Here is a 21,333-nt window from a genome sequence, read left to right on the forward strand (position 1 = left end):
GTTTGAGTGTGTGTGTTACCCATTTGGTTCTTGGTTCTCCTAGCTCGGGGGTGACCTCTAGTATGCCTAAGTTGGGAGGTGAGTTTCCATGGTCACAACCAGAGCTACATTTATTTGCAAGTTTGCAACTTGGTTAAAGGATGGAGAATGGAAAGTCTTCTATGTGGCTGTCAAGTGTGGATTTTCTAGTGCATCTCATTGTCCAACTTCATATTAGAATTCCCCTATTCCTCATGGTTGTATTTCAAAAAAAAAAAAAATTGTAAGAAGGAAGGAGGATATGAAATATTGTATTCATTGTATTCAAAGAAAAAGAAATGTATTTACTTCCCTACTTAATTATTCATTATCATGAAAAGGAGTAAAAGATGTAGTTTTATTTGCAGCTGTAATAACTAATTAGGAAAAGAAATGAGTAGATATACATGTTATTAAATTGCAGGTTTATCTCCACATACAGTTTTGCTGTGTAAACCTATTTAGTAGTTAGCCTATACATGCAGATTTAAAAGATATATTTCTCACTTCATTTACTTATATACTAGCAATCCTTTATGTTTAAATTTGTGAGTAACCAATATGCTAGAAGAAGGGATTTTAAATCAGAAAGTTAAAAACCTCCATTTAAAGAAAGCTTATTATACATGTCTATAGCGACTAGATTTATATTTATTGTATCTTTTGTTCTATTTTATTTAGTTAGACTCTTGAAGATATATATATATATATATATATATATATATATATATATATATATATATATATATATATATATATATATATATATATATATATATATATATATATATATGTATGTATGTATGTATGTATCAAATTTTTACTTTATATAGAGCTAAAGATAGAATGTAGAATACACAGAAACTAACTTCTCTTTTTATAAAACATATATTGAACAAATATGTGTGTGTGTGTATTCAGTGAAACTAATGTTCATGTTAAGTTAAATAAATATGTTCTAAAACAATGAGCTTCACCTGTGTATATATAAAATACACACACACAAAAAAAAACATACCTTATATAATAAATTAAAGTTGTTGTTAAATATTATATTTTGGTTATCCCTGCTATATATATATATATATATAAACATACATTACATTTCATGATTAGCAGATTTAATAAACTGCTTTTAAAAATAAAATAAATTTTAAAACAAAAATATGGCATCACAGGGCTCGGGGATGGGGGAGTAGAGGGTTCTACCCCACCCCCGTGGGGAGCAACACATGTAGTGTGCCACAGTCGTAACCCACCGGTGGTCCGCAGCCCCCTCCCTTCTCCCCGTCGTTCTCATGGATACATTGTTTGCAACAAAGGGTCGTCGTGAGCTCGGCTTCCCTCACTGTTACGGTGCCACTCCAGTGGGGCTCGGTTTCCCTCCGCCACCGCCATGATCCTTACACCCCGTCGCCCGTGGTTTGACACTTCGCCACCATCGTCCTTGTCATTCGGCCTTCCATGGATGGTAGCCGAATAGGGGTTCGCTCTCTCTCCCTGCAACAAAAATATCAAACCCTAACTTAGTTAGGGTAGGATAACAAAGGAATAAAGAGATGTGATGAGATATCACATCTCACAAAATAATTTAGATGGGAACCCTAAAAGGGATAAATAAAATATGATTTAAAAAATATAGGATTATCTCATTAAGAAATAGAATATGAAAGAGGGGATTTAAAATTAGTATAAAGAAAAGAGGGGGAAACCCCATTTCAAAAATAGGAATTTTATAATAGTTTATTTAGGGTCATTTTTATATAAGCGGAAATTTATTTTGGGGTAGAGTGATAAGGTATAATAGAATAAATGAAGTTTAGATTTTCTTGTTTAGATAATCATATATATATATATATATATATATATATATATATATATATATATATATATATATATATATATATATATATATATATATATATATATATATTCGTAGTAATGTTAGTTTACGGATTTTGGAATTATTTAAATTATTATAAGAAAATAATATTAACACTTAAAATTGGAAGATTTATTGGGCGAATTAAAACATTATAAAGGTTGTGTCGACTTTATAGGATTAATTTATTCAGCTTTAATTAATGGGAATTTTAGTGAATGTTAAGTAATTGAAATAAAATTATTAAGAATTATATTCAAGATTAATTGGATTGCTTTCAACACTTAGATAGAATTTAATTAATTTGATTATTAAATTGCTTGGAAAAAGTTTTAAGCCTTCTAGTTAAACAAAATAAGTTGTCGCTTGCATTTGAGGCCCTCTCATTTTGATACTTAAGATATCTTTTAGTGAAACTAATTAAGTTATCACATCCTTTTGAGCATAGACCTCAAGTAATTTAGTGTTATTTAAAAAAAAATTGTTGTTGTGTTTTCGCCCAAAAGTTTGGGCATCACAGATAGTTTACTACACTCCTACACTACATAGCAGGATAGAGTAATTGAGAGGTGAAATTGCACTATCATGGAAATGACCTGATGTGTAATTCACAGCAAGTGCATTTCCAAGATGTTTTGGGTCGAAGCAAAATCTAAAATACTACATATACTAAACAAATCTCCTACATAGACAATGAAATAGAAGACCCTAGACAAAGCACGTACTTGGAGAAAGGCTAAAGTAAATCATCTTAAGGTCTATGGTTCCACTACCTATACATTGATTTTAAATAAAAAGAGAACTAAAGATAGATCACAAGAGTAAGAAAATAATGATCATTTTGTATAGTGATGCTCATAAGGCTTATAAGTGTATTGATGATGACACCAACCGATTGATTTCCAACTGAGATGTTATGGTTGATGAAAAAATGGACCTTTCTAGACTTCTAAAAAGTTCAAAATTAGTAAAGATCAACATTTTGTGGCAAAAAATTCAAATGTTTAGTTTTTGGTAGCTCCAATAAAAGAGGGATTTTGAGCATGAGAAGTCTCCCAAGTAGGTAATAGTTCTAGAATCTATTGATAGCAACCTAAAACAACATTCAAATTACATAGGTACAAGTAGCTTGAGTCATGATATAACACTAATTTGGATGAAGATGATCCTAAGAAGAGACCAAAGTGTTGGTAAAACACCATTCGAGATGTTCGAGTTAGTCAAATGATCAAGAAATCAATGAGGAGTAAGAGTGTAATGCCCCACGAGGAACCCCAAAGGAATAACCACACAACTAAGGGGTGAAATAATTTATTTATTTTAAAGTATAAACCACATTAAGTGTTTTAATTACTACATTGCACATTAATTACACAAGCGGAAGACTAACAGAAGAATTCCTAAAGGGTTACCAATGAAGAATTATACGAAAGGTTAAATTCCATAATAAAGGTTAATCCAATTATCCATCAATTACTTATTGAGCACAATAAACCATATTCATATAACATATTACACCATTTAAAGATTGAAAGTATTACAATATATATCACTCTTCAATAAAGCATTTGCACAAAGCATAAGAATAACTTATATAATAACATCCAATAACTTAAGATTACATTATTCATCAAATACATGGCTCCCAATAATACATATAAAGTTTACATCATTACCAAATATGAGGTTACATAAATCCATTTATACAAATGACCATGTAGGTCTCAAAAGTACAATAATCTCCAACATGAGATGATACACGAATCACGAACCACAGGAATATCTGTGAAGCCAATCCTTGCATGAAGGCACGAACAAATATATCTAATGGGAAGTGGCACTACCACCCGACTATGTGATCCCAAAACAGAACCACCCCACTGTGCTAGGAGATAGCAAAAGACCCTCAAGCAAGCACAAGCAAAATATGGTCGACAATACAAGTGTGACTTCGCAATACTCCAAGTGAACTCAACATCAAAATACACTAGTGACCCTAAAGAGAGAGTGTCATCGTATAGCTTATGATGGTTAGCCTAGGTAGGCCTCCATAGGTCCTGGCCCCCAACCTGGGTTATCCTGGTAACCTTGCCCGAACCCCTAGTTCCATCTAAGTCTCATGCGGACCTTACCAACCCTTCGTGAAGACAAGATGGTCATTTTTCCATTCCATGCCTTCTCACTACATCTTGAGTCTTTACGACAACTCAACCATGCACGGGGTACAATATCTTATTTAATGTTAAAAACTACCCACCCCCTAATCAATTATTAGGTTATCACTTATTATCTCACATCTGAGGGGTTATCCAGCCAACCACTTTGGGCGTGGCCCCCACTCGAAAGTCACTCTCCCATAGGACACTATTCAAACATGGTCACTCTACAAGGACCCTATGGCAAAATAGATAGCCATAACACCACTACAAAATACAGGTGACAAAACATAGTCTTACTAACCCTTGGTTAACCATAAGGAATCAGCAGAATATGGTTTAAAACAACAAGGTCATAAGGACAACACCTGATCAAGAGGTGCAACAAACACTACAATAGGACGACTAAATATTTACAAGAATTTGCAACAAAATAAGCCCCTTGCAAGAAATACCAAATTCACTAAGACCATACTCAAACAATCTTTTGAAATTAATAACATCATATATACTTACAATTCAACATTTAAAATTTAATAAAACACAACCATATCGATTAAGAGAAATTCAAGTCATCATTAATCTAATAAGACTAGAAATTTAACTAATCACAAATAATCAATCTGCCTCTTTTCAATTTTGAACAAGCAAAAGTCATAATAACTTTAATGAATAAAACACCCCACATTAAATAATAAATCTTTTCAAATACGTCATTTAATTTTCATATCCCAATAAAATAATCCTAATAGAATAATAAAAATTCATATTATATGTGTGTGTGTGTGTGTGTGTGTGTGTGTGTATCATATCTAAATATTTAACCCACTTCATGAATAAATCTAATTTACCAGAATTGACTGCATATAAAATAATGCCTTGAAAAAGAAAAGCGAAGTCATAATCATTTTTTTTTTTTTGACAGCGTTGTTTAAAAACAACGAACACATCTTTTACATAGCGCTAGGGGTATAACTTTTGGTGGCGAGTGCTACCAATGGTAGCACTTCTACCATATGGTAGCAAATGCTACCGTCCCACATGATGGGATATACCTAGCCACGTTGGGGGTAAAAAAAAAAAAATTAATATGATTTACTTTAAAACAAATTTCATTTTCTGCACAACCAAAAAATTATCTCTACTAAAAAATACAGAGAACAAAAAATTTTCTTTTGAATGAAAATTTTTGATAAAGATTTATGTATACCAATAAATACTTAAAAGACCCAAATCAAAAGATTCTGGGCAAAAATTCAAGAGAATTTTAACCAAATTAGAGAGGATTTAATCAATATCTTCATTTCTTCCACACACAAGGAATATCATTGAATCACACAAAGAGGGCAAATTGGCAAAATTTTGCCTACATAGCCCCCTGATTTTTAACAAATAAAAACTTAAAAACATACAAAAAACAAATCATATTACTTGCCACTCAAATAGAGAGAATTAAAAAAATTGAATTTGCACAAACTTGAAAGCACACAGGCAACTAGATTTTTGGAAAATCTCTTCAACAATTACATTTGATTTGGGGATTGATCAAATTCAAGAACAACTCACTCAATTTCCATAACCAAACTTTCAATGTAGAGTTTCCAATAAGATTTTATAATTTCCAAGCATGCACACAGGAAGATTTCAAAACATTTAAATTTTTTGTGCAACAGAAAAGAAAGAGTAAAATCTACCCAACCTGAAATGCTCTCTAGGAAGAAAATTGGAGAGGAGCTTCAATCTTGCACACCAAATCCACAATCCAGATTTCTACTCCAAAATTATTTCCAACTTTTGGCTTCCAAAAATTCCTCCTTCACTTCCCGTGAACTCACAGGTAATATAGGAAAATATTTTTAACCTATACTTTTAGGTTAGAAGTTTTCCTCAACTAATAGCAATATAATATTTTAAAAGTAAAATCTAATTTTCCCTTTTTCTCATGACTTAATTCTTTTTAATTAAAAATAAAAATCTAATTGCTAAAAACAAGGTCAATGGGGATTACTTTTTATTTATTTTATTTTCCCCATATGAAATTAACTAAGCATTTACACTAAAACTTCTAATAGCATAGAATTTAACTTATTTCTTTTTTCAAATAAATTAATAAAACTATTTTTTACAAATATAACATGCAATTTAACCATTTAAATTTAACAACTCTATTTATTTAACTAAATCAATATACACAAGGGCATATTAATTAAATTAAATACACCAACACAAAAATAACACAATTCATTCAAATTAATTTTTTCTAAATAACTGGAAGCACACAAAACGAGAAATGACCACACGACGACTCACAAAACAAAAATGCCTAAGAACCAAGACTCTTATACCAGACAAACAGGAAAATGATGATCGATTGACGACACTCATTTGAGTGTAATTGCAGGTCAATTATAGGGTCTACCAACTATCTCCACCACTCTCATCGGACAAATAAGGTATGCTCAGACCTATGAAACCAAGTCGAGACAATACCCCATACCTACCTAGTACTGGTACCTGCAATGTCCTGCATCAACGAACCACACATGCATATAGACACATATATAAAAAAAGACACGGCACACACACTGATGAAGGAGAATTGTGGCATTCCCTGTCTCACCAAAGTGAGTGAAGGAAAATCATCCCCTCACACCCCATTCACTTGCAAACATGAAACATGTATATAACGCATCGCACATATAAAGTAAATGTGTCAGTCCATGTCAGTAATCCATAAAATCATATTTAGCATTAATAAGGAAAAATTGCATGAAAGTGTAGCGTCGTAAATTGTACGCACTTGCTAGGGTGGTACAATTTCACACCTAATTTAGCACCCGCCTTGGCGCATTTTGCATTTTGCATTGCATTTCCCCTTTAGCACTTAATTAATTAAATTAATTAGGTCTAAGGTTCTATTTTATCATCTCCCATATCATAAGGTTGGGCCCTTTTCATTAAAGTGTGCCCCTTTCATTTTATTCCTCCAATACATCATTTAATCAAAAACCCTATTAGGTCCTATTTTGAACTTGGGGGCTTGATTTCGGGGGTCAAAACATCTCGAAATCAGCTGTAACTTCGGGATTCTCTCTAAAATCATCATATCCGACGGCCCTGAAAATTTGGTGAAAAGTTGTTGGGACCATGGTGCCCGGAGAGGACCATGGCGCCCGGAGTGCACACGGTCCCGAACATTTTTCCCGAAATTTTAAGAGCGCGATCCAATCATAAAATAAAGCTTAACCCCAAGATATTGGCGGGAGATTCAATCTCTAGGCCGGCCAAAAGTTGAAATTAAGACCTACGGTTTCATATATAAGAACTCTCTTTCTTCATTTGAAAAGATCCAGAATTTCGGTTTGAGGGACCTTCTATGCAGCGAAAGAGCAGATCTTTGGAGACTTCAACAAAATTCAACATCCATCCATCAAGCATTCATCAATTTCATTCATCCATTTAGGGCTTTGAAGACATTGAAGAGCAATAAGGGATCACCGACTGAAGATTGGCTTGTACCCCTCCCTTGGGGTTGGGTATGATTTCATGTTGTTTTCATGTCTTTGCATAAGCTTCATCATATCATTTGTATTCATGTTTTAGATCTCTTTTCATCTTGATTTGGAGCATTTACATTATCATGTACAAGCAATTAGGCTTTACTTTCTAGGTTGCTCTAGTTTGCTTACTTGCATTTTAGGATCTTGCACACACACAAGGTCTGCACCCACTACTTTTACAATACAACTTGGCTATTCGTGGAGTTGGAAATCACCAAAGCGGGGGTTTGACTAAGGCAAAACCCTATATAGCCGCCCACCATACCTTTTCAGATATAAGTGCAGGTTTTGGGATTCGGACGACGCCGCAAGTTGCAGATCCGACGGAAGCAGACGGAGACTGAACTTCACACCAAATTGTAGAGAAAAAGACCAGGACAGGGGCGTGGGGCACCCTGGTCCTGCCAGGATAGGGGCACTGGGCGCCTTGGTCCCTGGGACAGGGGCGCTGGGCGCCCTGGTCCTTCTGTCAGACAACAGTTTCAGCATTTTTCTAACAGCTTTTCAGGTTGCAAAACAACAGTTTCAGGTGCAGAATCAGGACAGTGGCGCCCGCACCCCCGTCTCGAACATTTCCACTCAAATTTTAACCCCAGGTACACATCTGCATTCTCCTTTTATCCTTGTGTTTATAGCTTTTTATCACTTAATCTCAATCTTGCAATCTTGTTACTAGTTCATACTTGCACTCTAGGGCTAGTAGTTGAACTTGCATCATTTTATCTATCATTTGCAACAAAGGAATAGAAATCCTAATAGGTAGCCCGTGGCTCTCTCTTCCACAAAAAGAAGTAGCCAATTGTGTGATACCTCTAGGCTCTTTCGTTTTCCACAAGTGTGTGATTGAAAGTGAGATTAGGACATGTTTGCTTAGTGTCACTTTTTCCCCTACACATTTTTGGTGAACCCGACGTGAATTCCAATCTTCTCTAATTCTGATTTATGTTTTCAAATTTGAGTGTTTATGCTATTTCGAATTCAAATTTGTATTTACAAGTTTTAATTTCTTGCAAGATTCAAAAATTTAGAGGAAATTTTTGCTAAAACCCTAATTTTGTTGAACTTGTGGATAGCTTAATTGGGATCAATAATTTCAAATCTGATTTAGGAACTCATTTGAATCATAAATTTCATTTTCTAAATCTACATTCTAAGTGCTTGCATTGGTTAAAATTAAACATTTCCTTCTATTTTGCATGTCTTATCATTTGAAAGAGGAAAATTGTTGTCATGATGCATTCATTTCATAGATGTGATAATGGGTTAGCTTCCCTTGTTTCAATTTTTCCTTCTACTAAAGAACCTCCCCCCATCTATAACAACATTTTAGTGCCTAAAAGAGTTGCTTCCAATCCCTTTGAGACTCTCCCATGCTCTAAGGATGAAGACTTTAAGAGTGATCTTGACAATTCTCCTAAAATGTGCCCTTCCTATTTATCTATCCTAGAGGAAGAGAATGATATCATAAACACATTTCTTAATGTTACTTCACCTTCTCTACATGATGCCTCTCTAAGTGAAAAGGTATTGATGGACATTGAATTATTTTCTCCTAAAGTTGGTCCTTCCAATGGGGGCATGTTAGTGCAACAAGAGGTTATGAACACTTCTTTCAAAGATCTCCTTCCTAAGCATGAATCTTTGGAGAAATATGTTCATGTTCCTCCTAAAAAACACTCCCTTCATGAGGATCCTTTTGTGCAAGAAGATGACATTATCCCTACATTTCCTAGTGATGGCATTTCCTTTTCCAACAAAATTCCCACTAGAGATGATGAATTAATGATAAATGCTTACCCTTCTCCTAAAGTTGGTCTTACCCATAAGCATCCCTTAGAGAAAGAAGATGAAATAATAAGCAATTTCCTTAATTCTCTCTCCCCTAAAGATCATATTGAACATATTTTGAGGAAAGAGGATGAGTTTAACACATCTATTGATGCTCTCCTTCCTAAGGATGAGGAATTAATAAACAATGTTATCTCCTCTCCCGAAATTGACAATACTTCAAACATTAATTTCAACAACTTCACTATTTGGGATGAACCATTAGAAGAAGGTGTAGACTATTCTATACCCCATGAGAGAACCCTAGCCAAAGGGGATGAAATCAAGATTGAAAACTCCCTTGATAGTTTCTCACTTTCCTTGAATCTCAATTATTCTCCCTCTAAAAATAAAGCATCTCCCTCTCCTCAACTTGGTTCTACTCATAAGAAAACCCTAGTTCAAAGCAATATGGTTAACATCTCTTTCAAAGATCTCCCTCTCAAAAGTGAGACTTTAGAGAGTAATGTTGATCCTTTTCCTAGAGAGTTTATTCCCCATGTAGATCCTCTGATGATAGAGGATGATATGACCTTTCCCAGTATTACTTTTCCTACTAGAACATCAATGCCTACCCCTTGTCTCTCTCCTAAAATTGATTTAATCCGTGATGAGATTTTAGTGCAAGAGAAGACTATCAGTAATTCTTCCAACACTTTTGTTCATTCCTCTAAACCATCCTCAATCAATTTGATACATGTGAATGAAACACCTAACAAACCTCTCTTCACTATCCAAGGTGCTTATCCTTCTCAAAATTCTCAACCTTTAAATAAGCCTATCTTAGTGGTTCAAGGTGGTTATGCTAATGATTCTTTTTGCACTCCTAACAAACCTATTATTACTGTGCAAGGAGGTTATTCTACTAAGAGCCCTTATGAGTATGCTAAGCAACTGACTAGAGAGAGTTATAATGTGGTTGCTCATACCTATAATACAAGAAACAATAGGCAACCTAATCCTCCTCCAGTTATCCCAACTTCACTTCCTCCTTCCCAACCTCTTCTTCCTCAAGCTCCTCGTATTTCACAAATGCTTAGTAAGGACTATGATCTCATAGAACAACTTAAAGCTACCCCTGCTAAGATATCCCTTTGGGATTTGATCCAAACTTCTTCCGCTCATCATGGAATGTTACAAGATGCCTTGAAAGATTTGAATGTTCCTCCACCTAATACATCTAGTAACATAGTGTCTTTGGTTAACTCTGTGATGAATCCTAAAGCTCAAATTGTGTTCACACAAGATGAGTTGCCTACTAGTGAAATTCAACATCAATATGATCCCTTGATGATTGTGGTTATCATAAATGACACTGCTATAAGACGAACACTGGTAGATAATGGCTTTGGCCTTAATGTGTGTAGCATTAATCTATTGCATAAGATGAATGTAGATACATCCCTTATTGAGCCTGAGTCTCATCCCATTCGAGGCTTTGATAATGTGGCTAAGTCTTCATTAGGTATTATCACCTTACCCATCATAGTGGGACCTGTTACTTTGCCTACTCCTATCCATGTTATGTTGGGAAATCTAACATACAACTTGTTATTAGGGAGACCTTGGATTCATAGTATGCAAGCTGTCCCCTCTACATTGCATAGACAAGTTAAATTTATTTATAATAATAAGACATATACCTTGATAGGTGATACTAATTTTCAAACTTGTTTGCAAACATCTACTTCCAAAGGGAGTTCTTCTAAGCCTTCCTCTTCTAGTGATGACTCGTTAAACAAGATACCTATGGATGAATCGTCACCCTCCGATAATCAAAATTCTTTGGATGAGTCTAAAGTTCCTGAAGAAGATTCTTCTCAACTTGAATCTACACATGAAAAGGCTTTTGATCCTGAGAAGGTTCTCGCAGAAGACGATTGGGGATCTCTTGATTTTAATCCCACCTTTGTAGGTGAGTATAGGGTTCCTCCTAGAGAGCTTAAAGTTAAAAAGAAGGAAGAAACTAGAGATCAATCAGTCTTACCTGAACCTATGAGCAATAATTTTGTGGTTGCTTCTCAAACTTCTTCTCCTCACACCTCTAATTCTGAAGAATTTGATTCTTTGTCTTATGAAAAACCACCTTTTCTTTCTGAAATGGCTAATCGTTATGGTCGTGGTTTTCATATTTTGGCTAAGAGTGGCTATAGTGGAAATGGTTGTGGCGCAAATGAACAAGGAATTAAAGTTCCTTTAGAACATAACATGCATGAATATTCATTTGGACTTGGATATAATCTTTCTAAGCCCACCAAAGCATCTAAAAGACCATCTCTCAATGTAAATGCTATATTTAGTAGTGATGATTATCTCACTTCAACTAAATCATCTTCTACTTCTATCAACTCTCATTCCCCTCATAAGGAAATCTTGGCGATGAACAAATCTCTTTATGAATCCCCTCAAATTTCTAAATCCACTTATGAATCTTTATCTCCTATTCATCATAAAGTCCTTTCTTCTAGGGATAAGGCTCTAATAAATTACACTCATCTCTCTTCTAAGATTTCTCGTAACTTTCCTTCTTCAATTTTTATCATTTTATACATGTTTTTGATCTCACTTATAGTTGAGCATTTAGCATGTCATATTCAAATACCTTATTCAATCTATCATGTCTTTAAATAACATTAATGGCTATTATGTTGCTCATCATTATGTGACATTGGTAGCTCATTTACTGGGGGCTCATTGTCATTCATGATGGTACAATTTCAAGTGCAATCATATTTTTGAAGCAACATAATAGCCTAATTTTTCTATGTTATCTCTTGTTCCTATGGGGTAATAATGTGGAAATATTGATCATCTTTTCTTTAGAATCCTCTTTTCCTAGATATGGGAGAAGATGTGTATTCTCTTTCTTATCCTACCCACTTTTTGTGAGGAGCATTTTACATACACTAATGTCTTGCTTGCATGAACTCATGTGAGTATGCAGTACATTTTGCTTATGTCTAAATCTCTCCCTAGAATATTGTGTAAGTCCTTCTCATTGTCCTTATCCTTGGGAGGCAATGATATTTCCTTATTTTTTTCTAAGGATCCACTTTTTCCTATTTTGTGGATGGTGTGAACTTTATTACTTGATGTTATTCCTTGTATGCATTTGTTGTTGTTTGTTCAAGGATTCTCTCTTACAAGAGGTGTAAGTCCTTGACTACAACCTCTTTTGCACTTGGTAAAATACATCCATAATGAATTCACTCTCCCAATTGGGTTAAAAAGAGCGTCATCCTTCATTAAGAATCACTTTCACCTCGCAAAAGAAGGAAGTATTGCATTCTTATTCTCTTCTTTGTCTTATTCTACAAGATGTTGTATTTGTCTAAGACAATTCCTCTCGGGGATAGGTGTCTTTTGTACAAAGATCTCTTCTCCTCTAAGGATCTCCTTTACACATACTACAAGATATCCCTTTTCAACTATCTTATCCTTGCTTAAAGAGTGCAAAACTCTCTTGCTTGGATCTATGACATGGTTGCATTTTTGGGGTATCTTCTTTTGTGATGAAGGTAGGTATCCTTGTTCTACTTTGCTTATGACATAAACATTACACTTTTTGAGCAATGGGTCATTCTCGGAACCAGAGCACAGACTCGTAGAGCGAGATGTCTCCATTTTTCTTTTATGCAAGGTGATTATTCTCGGAACCAGAGCACAGACTCTTAGAGCGAGATGTCACGCTTTTGTACTATCATATACAGGTTGTAGCATACTCGGGCATAGACTCCTATGAGGTGCTTCTAACCTCCCTTACACACACATGCACGAGGTTGAGTGGAACTAGCGGCATAAGGCTAGACTTTCTCACTCTCCTCCCTTACATGGATCACCTAGACAAACTCTAGGGGCTAGTTTTCCATGTCCTTTTTCCCATGGATCACCTGGACAACATCTAGGGGCGAGAAGTCCATGTTTTCTCTCTCACTATTCTTCTCATGGATCACCAATGTGTGTATTCATGGTTTTTTCCTTTCTTTTCTTCTCTTTGCATTTTGTTTCCATTTACATCCTTCATCTTGTGTTAGAGAACTCTCAAATCCTCACACTCTTTGTTGTGTTGGAATTGAGATTTAGTCCCCTTTCTTACCAAATGATTCTCCATTAGTTTTTGATCTCATATCAAATCTTCTTGTGAGCATTTGTCATCAATATTCTTTAACAATTCGAAGTGGTAAACATGATACCCTATTTCAACTCACTAAAATTAGCAAGCCGAAACAGGGGGGGCATATAGCTACCCTCGAATTTTCATCACCTTCCTTAGTAAGCATTAGGTGATTTTGTGATCTAACATGTGGTTTTGTAGGTTGTGGTTCCTAACTGAGTACTGCAGATGCTGCTGGGGGCTTCGTCCGACAACTTATGGATATATCCTTTTTCAAATAATGTTTACTTTTCTGTACTTTAACTTGCATATGCACATAGTGTTCATATGACCGCTAAAGTGGGGGCTAAATGTAGCGTCGTAAATTGTACGCACTTGCTAAGGTGGTACAATTTCACACCTAATTTAGCACCCGCCTTGGCGCATTTTGCATTTTGCATTGCATTTCCCCTTTAGCACTTAATTAATTAAATTAATTAGGTCTAAGGTTCTATTTTATCATCTCCCATATCATAAGGTTGGGCCCTTTTCATTAAAGTGTGCCCCTTTCATTTTATTCCTCCAATACATCATTTAATCAAAAACCCTAATTAGGTCCTATTTTGAACTTGGGGGCTTGATTTCGGGGGTCAAAACATCTCGAAATCAGCTGTAACTTCGGGATTCTCTCTAAAATCATCATATCCGACGGTCCTGAAAATTTGGTGAAAAGTTGTCGAGACCATGGCGTTCGGAGAGGACCATAGCGCCCGGAGTGCACACGGTCCCGAACATTTTTCCCGAAATTTTAGGAGCGTGATCCAATCATAAAATAAAGCTTAACCCCAAGATATTGGTGGGAGATTCAATCTCTAGGTCAGCCAAAAGTTGAAATTAAGACCTAGGGTTTCATATATAAGAACTCTCTTTCTTCATTTGAAAAGATCTGGAATTTCGGTTTGAGGGACCTTCTATGCAGCAAAAGAGCAGATCTTCGGAGACTTCAACAACATTCAACATCCATCCATCAAGCATTCATCAATTTCATTCATCCATTTAGGGCTTTGAAGACATTAAAGAGCAATAAGGGATCACCGACTGAAGATTGGCTTGTACCCCTCCCTTGGGGTTTGGTATGATTTCATGTTGTTTTCATGTCTTTGCATAAGCTTCATCAAATCATTTGTATTCATGCTTTAGATCTCTTTTCATCTTGATTTGGAGCATTTACATTATCATGTACAAGCAATTAGGGTTTACTTTCTAGGTTGCTCTAGTTTGCTTACTTGCATTTTAGGATCTTGCACACACACAAGGTCTGCACACACTACTTTTACAATACAACTTGGCTATTCGTGGAGGTGGAAATCACCAAAGCGGGAGTTTGACTAAGGCAAAACCTTATATAGCCGCCCACCATACCTTTTCAGATATAAGTGCAGGTTTTGGGATTCGGACGACGCCGCAAGTTGCAGATCTGACGACAGCAGACGGAGACTGAACTTCACACCAAATTGCAGAGAAAAAGACCAAGACAGGGGCGTGGGGCGCCCTAGTCCCTGGGACAGGGGCGCTGGGCGCCCTGGTCCTTCTGTCAGACAGCAGTTTCAGCATTTTTCTAACAGCTTTTCAAGTTGCAAAACAATAGTTTCAGGTGCAGAATCAGGACAGTGGCGCCCGTGCCCCTATCCTGAACATTTCCACTCAGATTTTAACCCCAGGTACACATCTGCATTCTCCTTTTATCCTTGTGTTTACAGCTTTTCATCACTTAATCTCAATCTTGCAATCTTGTTACTAGTTCATACTTGCACTCTAGGGCTAGTAGTTGAACTTGCATCATTTTATCTATCATTTGCAACAAAGGAATAGAAATCCTAATAGGAAGCCCGTGGCTCTCTCTTCCACAAAAAGAAGTAGCCAATTGTGTGATACCTCTAGGCTCTTTCGTATTCCACAAGTGTGTGATTGAAAGTGAGATTAGGGCATGTTTGCTTAGTGTCACTTTTTCCCCTACACAGAAAGTATACACTACAAATCAAATTAAAGCATGTAATAACATCGCATAAAGTCTGAATAAAATATTACAATAATGTATCCACTGAACAGTCAACCAAAGTCAAACATGAGTCTAAAAAGCCTATTTGAGAAGGGGTACTACAAAGAACAAGAGTGTAACGTCCTAAAATTGCACCCCTCGCAATTTTTTATTTCATTTGGGTCTTCCCCTTAGTGTTTGTGCCACTTGGCTTGATCGGAGACTTGAATATGCTCATGCACATCAAAAACACCTTGCAACTCAATAAAGAACTCAAAAGCCACCTTGATCCTGCCCCAAAATAGGGCAGGCTCAGGGTGTGGTGCCCTCAGACCCCTTAGTGGGGGCCTATCTTGATCCCCTCCCCTTGACCTAACTCAAATTTGAAGGGAGAAAATCCCCCCTATGTCAGCTCAAGTCGAATAATTAATCAGTTAATCCTACTGGCAAGTATATAAGAGGGATTTCCCCTCTCATTTGACATAAGAAATCCACAATCATTATCAAGCATCCAAGCATTCAAGAGATCAAGCAAAGAGCAATTGAGCATTTCCGGTATTCCTTCAAGCTTTGGAGCAGCAATAGAGTCAATATTTCAAGCATTGAAGAGGAGATCAACTTTTTAATTCATGAAACCCTAATTCCATGTGGAGGCAAGCCAAACTTCACAAGGAGGTATAAGCATTTCATTTTCAGTCAATTCAACATCCCCTCAAAGAGGAGGATTTCTACTTTCAGTCATTTCATTTACATTATTTCAACCACTTGGTTAATTCCAAAACCGAGGTTTGACCTAAAGACAAACCCCTATTCCCAACACATTTCCCTTTCTTTATGTGTGCAGGAAACATGTGTGCAATTGTACTTCTAGAATTAAGCTTTATTCACAAAGATGGAAAAACCCTTTTCGACAAACGGAAAGTTCGAAGGACCCATAGGAGGGTGCCCTATCCGAACACACGATCCCTACAACTTTTGTCCAATTTCATGGAGAAGCTCTGAATCATCTCAAGCTTCTCAGATCCAGGTGCATGACTGAATCCCGAATATGTAGCTCATTGTTTTCTCATACTTTGTCTTCATTTTCAAAACTTAATCTTAATTCAACTAGTTAACTTACAAAAGAGGTCAATTACATTCCATTTTCAGCCAATCTACTTAGTATTCAGTCCTTGCATCATTTAGGATTGGATCTAGTAGATTCAACCCCTCTTTTGAATGTAAAGTCCCCCTCAAGTGAAAATTGAGCTTAGTAAATTCCCACACCTTCCAAGTGGAGAATTGGCTAAGCTCCCCAATTTTCCACTTTACATTTTGGTGAACCCAACTCCTTACACCCTTAATTCTGGTTTTTGTTTTTAGATTTGAGTGTATGCAATTCAAAATTCAAATTTTCATTTACAAGTTTGATTTCCTTGCAATTTTTAAAAATTTAGAGGTTGAATTCACAAAAACCCTAATTTTTAGATTCAAAATTGAGCTTGTCATTTGTCTAAATTGGATTGATTATTTTTTATCTAAGAACTCTTCAATTTTGCAATTTAAGTTTTCATTTACACTTTCAATTTTCAAAATTTTAAAATTAAGTGGTTAAATCACAAAACCCTAAATTTTAATTCTAAAATTGAACTTCTGGGTTGTGTAGATCTTGAATTAATTTTCAAGTTTGGGTCTTTGCTTCAATTTCAAAAATTCATTTTCCCTCCTTGCAACATTCAAATTTTCAAATTTAAATTTTTAAAATTAAGCTAATCTTGTGCAATTTCAAATTAAATTAATCTTGTGCAATTTCAAATTATCTTTTAAGCATTTAATTGATTTAATTAAATCTAAAACCTATTGTCTTACTTCTAAACATCATAAAAGACGGCCCTCGAGTGTTCCCTTTTAGTTGTTCTTTCAATTAATCATTTTATCAAACATCCTAAGTGTGTCCTATTTTGACCTTCAAGCCTTATTTTTGCATATCTCAACATCTCCAATTCCCATATCCTTCTGGAATTTGCATTAAAATTACAATATCTTGCTTCCCCAAAAATTTGGTAAAAAGTTAGTCGGACCGTGTGTTCGAACCACGCTACTACCAACTTGGTCTCAACTTTTTCTGCTCAAATTTTGGGAGCTTGTTTTGACTATATTTTACTGCACAATTCCAAAGATTTGTGAAATTTTATTGATTTTAGGTCACCCTCTCAAAATCAAATCTAAATTTCAACATTTCCATTTTCAATTCAAATTTTAAAATTAAGTGGTTAACTACATATACCCTAATTTTTTAAAATAAATTAATTTCTTCAATATTTCAAACATGGGTACCCAGACTAACCACCTTGTTGAAGCCATGGGTGCCTTCCAAACTCTACAAATTGCTAAACAACTATGACGTAGGAAGGTGTGGATTGAGAGGGATTCGAATAATATTATTCAAGGCCTAAGGGGGAAAAGTTTACCTTCATGGACTATTGAGAATATTATTAAAGCCTCTATGAATATTATCAATACCTTTGAAGAGTCCTACATTTCTCATAACTATAGAGAGGTTAATTGTGTAACAGACTATTTCACTAACATAGGCATTAGGCTTAACACAAGGAAGGTTTGGTTTAATGAAGACACCCTGGAGTATGAGGTTCAGTCCTTTCTTATGCACGATCAAACACATGGCAGATACGAGGAGATCCCTACTATTTTTTATGATGAAAGTGTTTAATTTTGTCATCATTTTTTTAGCTTGTGTTTGTCTGAATGCCTTCACTTATCATTATTATTGCCAGACTTCGCATGCTTTATGGGTATTACTTGTTTTGGAAGTTGGTGATGATTTTTTTGTCGCTGACTCTGTTATATTCAATAGTGTTGGTTTTGTGTCAAGTTTTAAGACTATGGGGGGTCAAAGACATAGGGTGGAACCGCCTAATTGTGCTAACTGGAAGAAGAACCCTACCATTTGGCATAGATTGCAGAAGGGGGGAGTGGCGCCATTCCTGGAGAAACTGCATGGGCATAACTAGAGTTTTACTAGGCAATTCATGAATGGGTGGAAGGATGGTAAGGTGCATCTGTTTGGTAGGGTGACAGAGATCAAAGAAGAACTTATAGTTGAAGTGACAAGAATGCCTACAGAGGGGATTAAATTTTACAGAGAGAAAAATATTTGATGTTGTTGTGAAGAGATTCCCCAACAAAGAGAAGGAGCGTGAGAGCCTGGTGAAAGCTAACAAGACCCACGTTGAGTTGAAGAAGATTAAGGCCATATGGAGGGGGCTTTTGAAGGTGATTATGGAGTTTTTTACTCTGGATGGCAAGCTCACTAAAATCTACGGGTATCATTTTGTGTTCCTTAATCATTTTTGTCACAATCAGAAAATGTCTTTTTCATTTTAGTTGTTGTCTTCGTTGAATGCTAGCATTGTTGATTTTAAGGAGAATCCCCATGTTAATCCAATTTTACACCAAGATTTAATCTCTCTTATATTTGAGCATTTGAAAGCTAGGGCTTCTGAAAACCCTAGCAAGCCCTCTCCCATTGTTGCTGAAGAGATTGATGATAGTGAGGATTCGGAAATGGAAGGATGGGAGACTGACGGTAATGATGGGGATTTTGTCCCTCACACTAGAAAAAAGACTAAAACTAGGCTTAAGGTGGTTTCTTCGGGTGTTAGTAAGGGGTCTATTGATGTTGGTGGTGAGGGTTCGAGCAAATGTCCCAAGGGTAAAACTCAAAAGGACACTTTGAAGGTTTCGGACAGCTTTGACGGTCAGGATTCCCTAAACCAAACTCACAATGTTGAGGCATCCTCTTGTTCCCATTGCTCTGAAAATAATTCCCAAGAATCGACGGATTTTACCCCATGAGTTTTTCATCCTAAATAGGAGATCCCATTTGATGTGCCCAACACTGCCAAGAATAGCTCTTTGGAGGTTTTCCATCTTTTCAGGTGGGTGTTTTATGATATTAAGAACATTAATCTCAAATAGCGGTCTTTATCTTCCAAGGTGGAAGTTATGCAGGCTAATGTTGGAGATATGTTGCATGTTGTTGTTAGTGCTCACCCTAATGAGATTGGTAAGGAGGTGGTTGAGGGGGCTTCGACAGGTGCTCTGTGGACAGAGAGAAAAAAATAGGTCATGACTGATTGTCTAGCTAAAAACATGGAAGCCATCCAAAGAGTGAAGGAGATTTCTGATAAAAAATTTGTGGATATGGAGGCCAGAATTACTAAATGCGAAGCTACCCTCTAGGGTATAGTGGAAACCAGTCAAAACATTGTCAAGGCTTATGTTGAAACTATGTCTATTAGCAAGCTGGAGAAAGCTCATATGGATAGGATTGTGGTGGACATGGACAAGGAGATGGTTGTTGATACGGAAGATTCAGGTCCTTTAGGAAAGTGTACTCGGGCTAGCATGAAGAAGAAAGTCACTAAAGTGCCCCAGGACATCCTAGAACTGAAGAATGCTACCAAGACTATGCATCAGCTCAGTGTTGATCTTGCGGAGAATCTTAAAAATTTGGGTTGATATGTTTTTGTTGTTGGGTCTGTGCTAATAGTTTGCTGGTTTTTTGTTGTTTTTGTGGGTTGAGCTATCTTTTTTGCTTTATTTATGTTGTCTCTCTTCCCTATGGGGTTTTGTCTATTCATTTTGATATGAATCGACTTTATTTGATCTATCTTATGTAATTTTGATGTAAAAGGGTTTTGGGGTCCCTTCAAAACCTGTTTTTCCCGTGATCAAAAACATTTCAAAATTTTAATTGAGAGGTTAGATTTGCACAACTCTAATTTTAATTTTGATTTTCCCTCCTTTCAAACTTTTAAAATTAAGAGGTCATTTCCACCTTAATTTTAAATTCAAATTTCTATCTTCTAGGGGATAATATCAAATTTAATTTAAGAGGTTATTTTAGAAAAGCCCTAATTCTAAATTACAAATTCTGAGGAGATTGCATTATTCTTTCAATTTATTTTCCCTAGTGCATGAGTTTTACTACCATTGGTCCTACCTATAGTATCCTCATTAGAAGAAGTTGTAGAATTAAGGCTGCCCAAGGTTTAATTACTGAGGAAATGGAGCCTAATTTGGCTAGCTTTTTCAATGAGGATATTGGTGCTTCTTCCCATCCTATAGATATTCTCGTTTATCCTCTTGATAATTCTCATAATGAGGAGGAATTATTAACTAGGGTATTCATTGATCAATTGGCAAAGATGAACAATCAATTTGACAATCTTCAACAATGGATGAGTCAAGAATACCCGGAAAGTGAAGCTCTCCCATTGATTCAAAGATTAAAAAGAATAATTCAAAGTGATAAACATGGTGTTAATATTTTGTGTGGTATTTCTCATATTGTTGATTCTAATATCATTCCTATGAAGATTTTTGATGAAACCCTAGGTTATACACAACCTCCTAGTCAATTTAATCTTTCCATTCCTTTAACAACTCCTATGGCTAGTGTTCCTACCTTCACATCAAACATCATGGCTACCTCTACACAAAATGTTATACCTACAAATGTTAGTCATGGGGGAAATACCTCTTATTTTATCTCTCCTACCATGAGTGTTCCCCTTATTACCCAATCACATTCACCACCTATAAATCTTAGTCAAGGGGGAAACTCCTTCAATCACAATTCCTTTATTCCTCTTACAGGTGTTCCATGTGTTATCCAATCTTCTCCATTGCCTACTTACCATAGTGTTCCACCTCCTTTTTCTCAATCTTTTCCTTCACTCAACAATATTACTGCA

At 35.8% G+C, this 21,333-nt stretch overlaps 1 protein-coding gene across 1 annotated transcript in view; it reads left to right on the forward strand.

Moving 5' to 3' along the window:
* Window positions 1-19,429, forward strand: part of LOC131858443 (uncharacterized) — a 43,770-nt gene extending 24,341 nt beyond the window's left edge. Inside the window, exons 2-3 of the mRNA XM_059211682.1 lie at window positions 18,717-18,847; window positions 18,959-19,429. Coding sequence (XP_059067665.1) covers window positions 18,717-18,847; window positions 18,959-19,429 — 602 coding nt within the window. The remainder of the gene's footprint in view (window positions 1-18,716; window positions 18,848-18,958) is intronic.
* The last annotated feature ends 1,904 nt before the right edge of the window (window positions 19,430-21,333 follow it).

The sequence above is a fragment of the Cryptomeria japonica genome, chromosome 9 (genome assembly GCF_030272615.1).
Source record: "Cryptomeria japonica chromosome 9, Sugi_1.0, whole genome shotgun sequence".
Taxonomy (NCBI): Eukaryota; Viridiplantae; Streptophyta; class Pinopsida; order Cupressales; family Cupressaceae; genus Cryptomeria; species Cryptomeria japonica.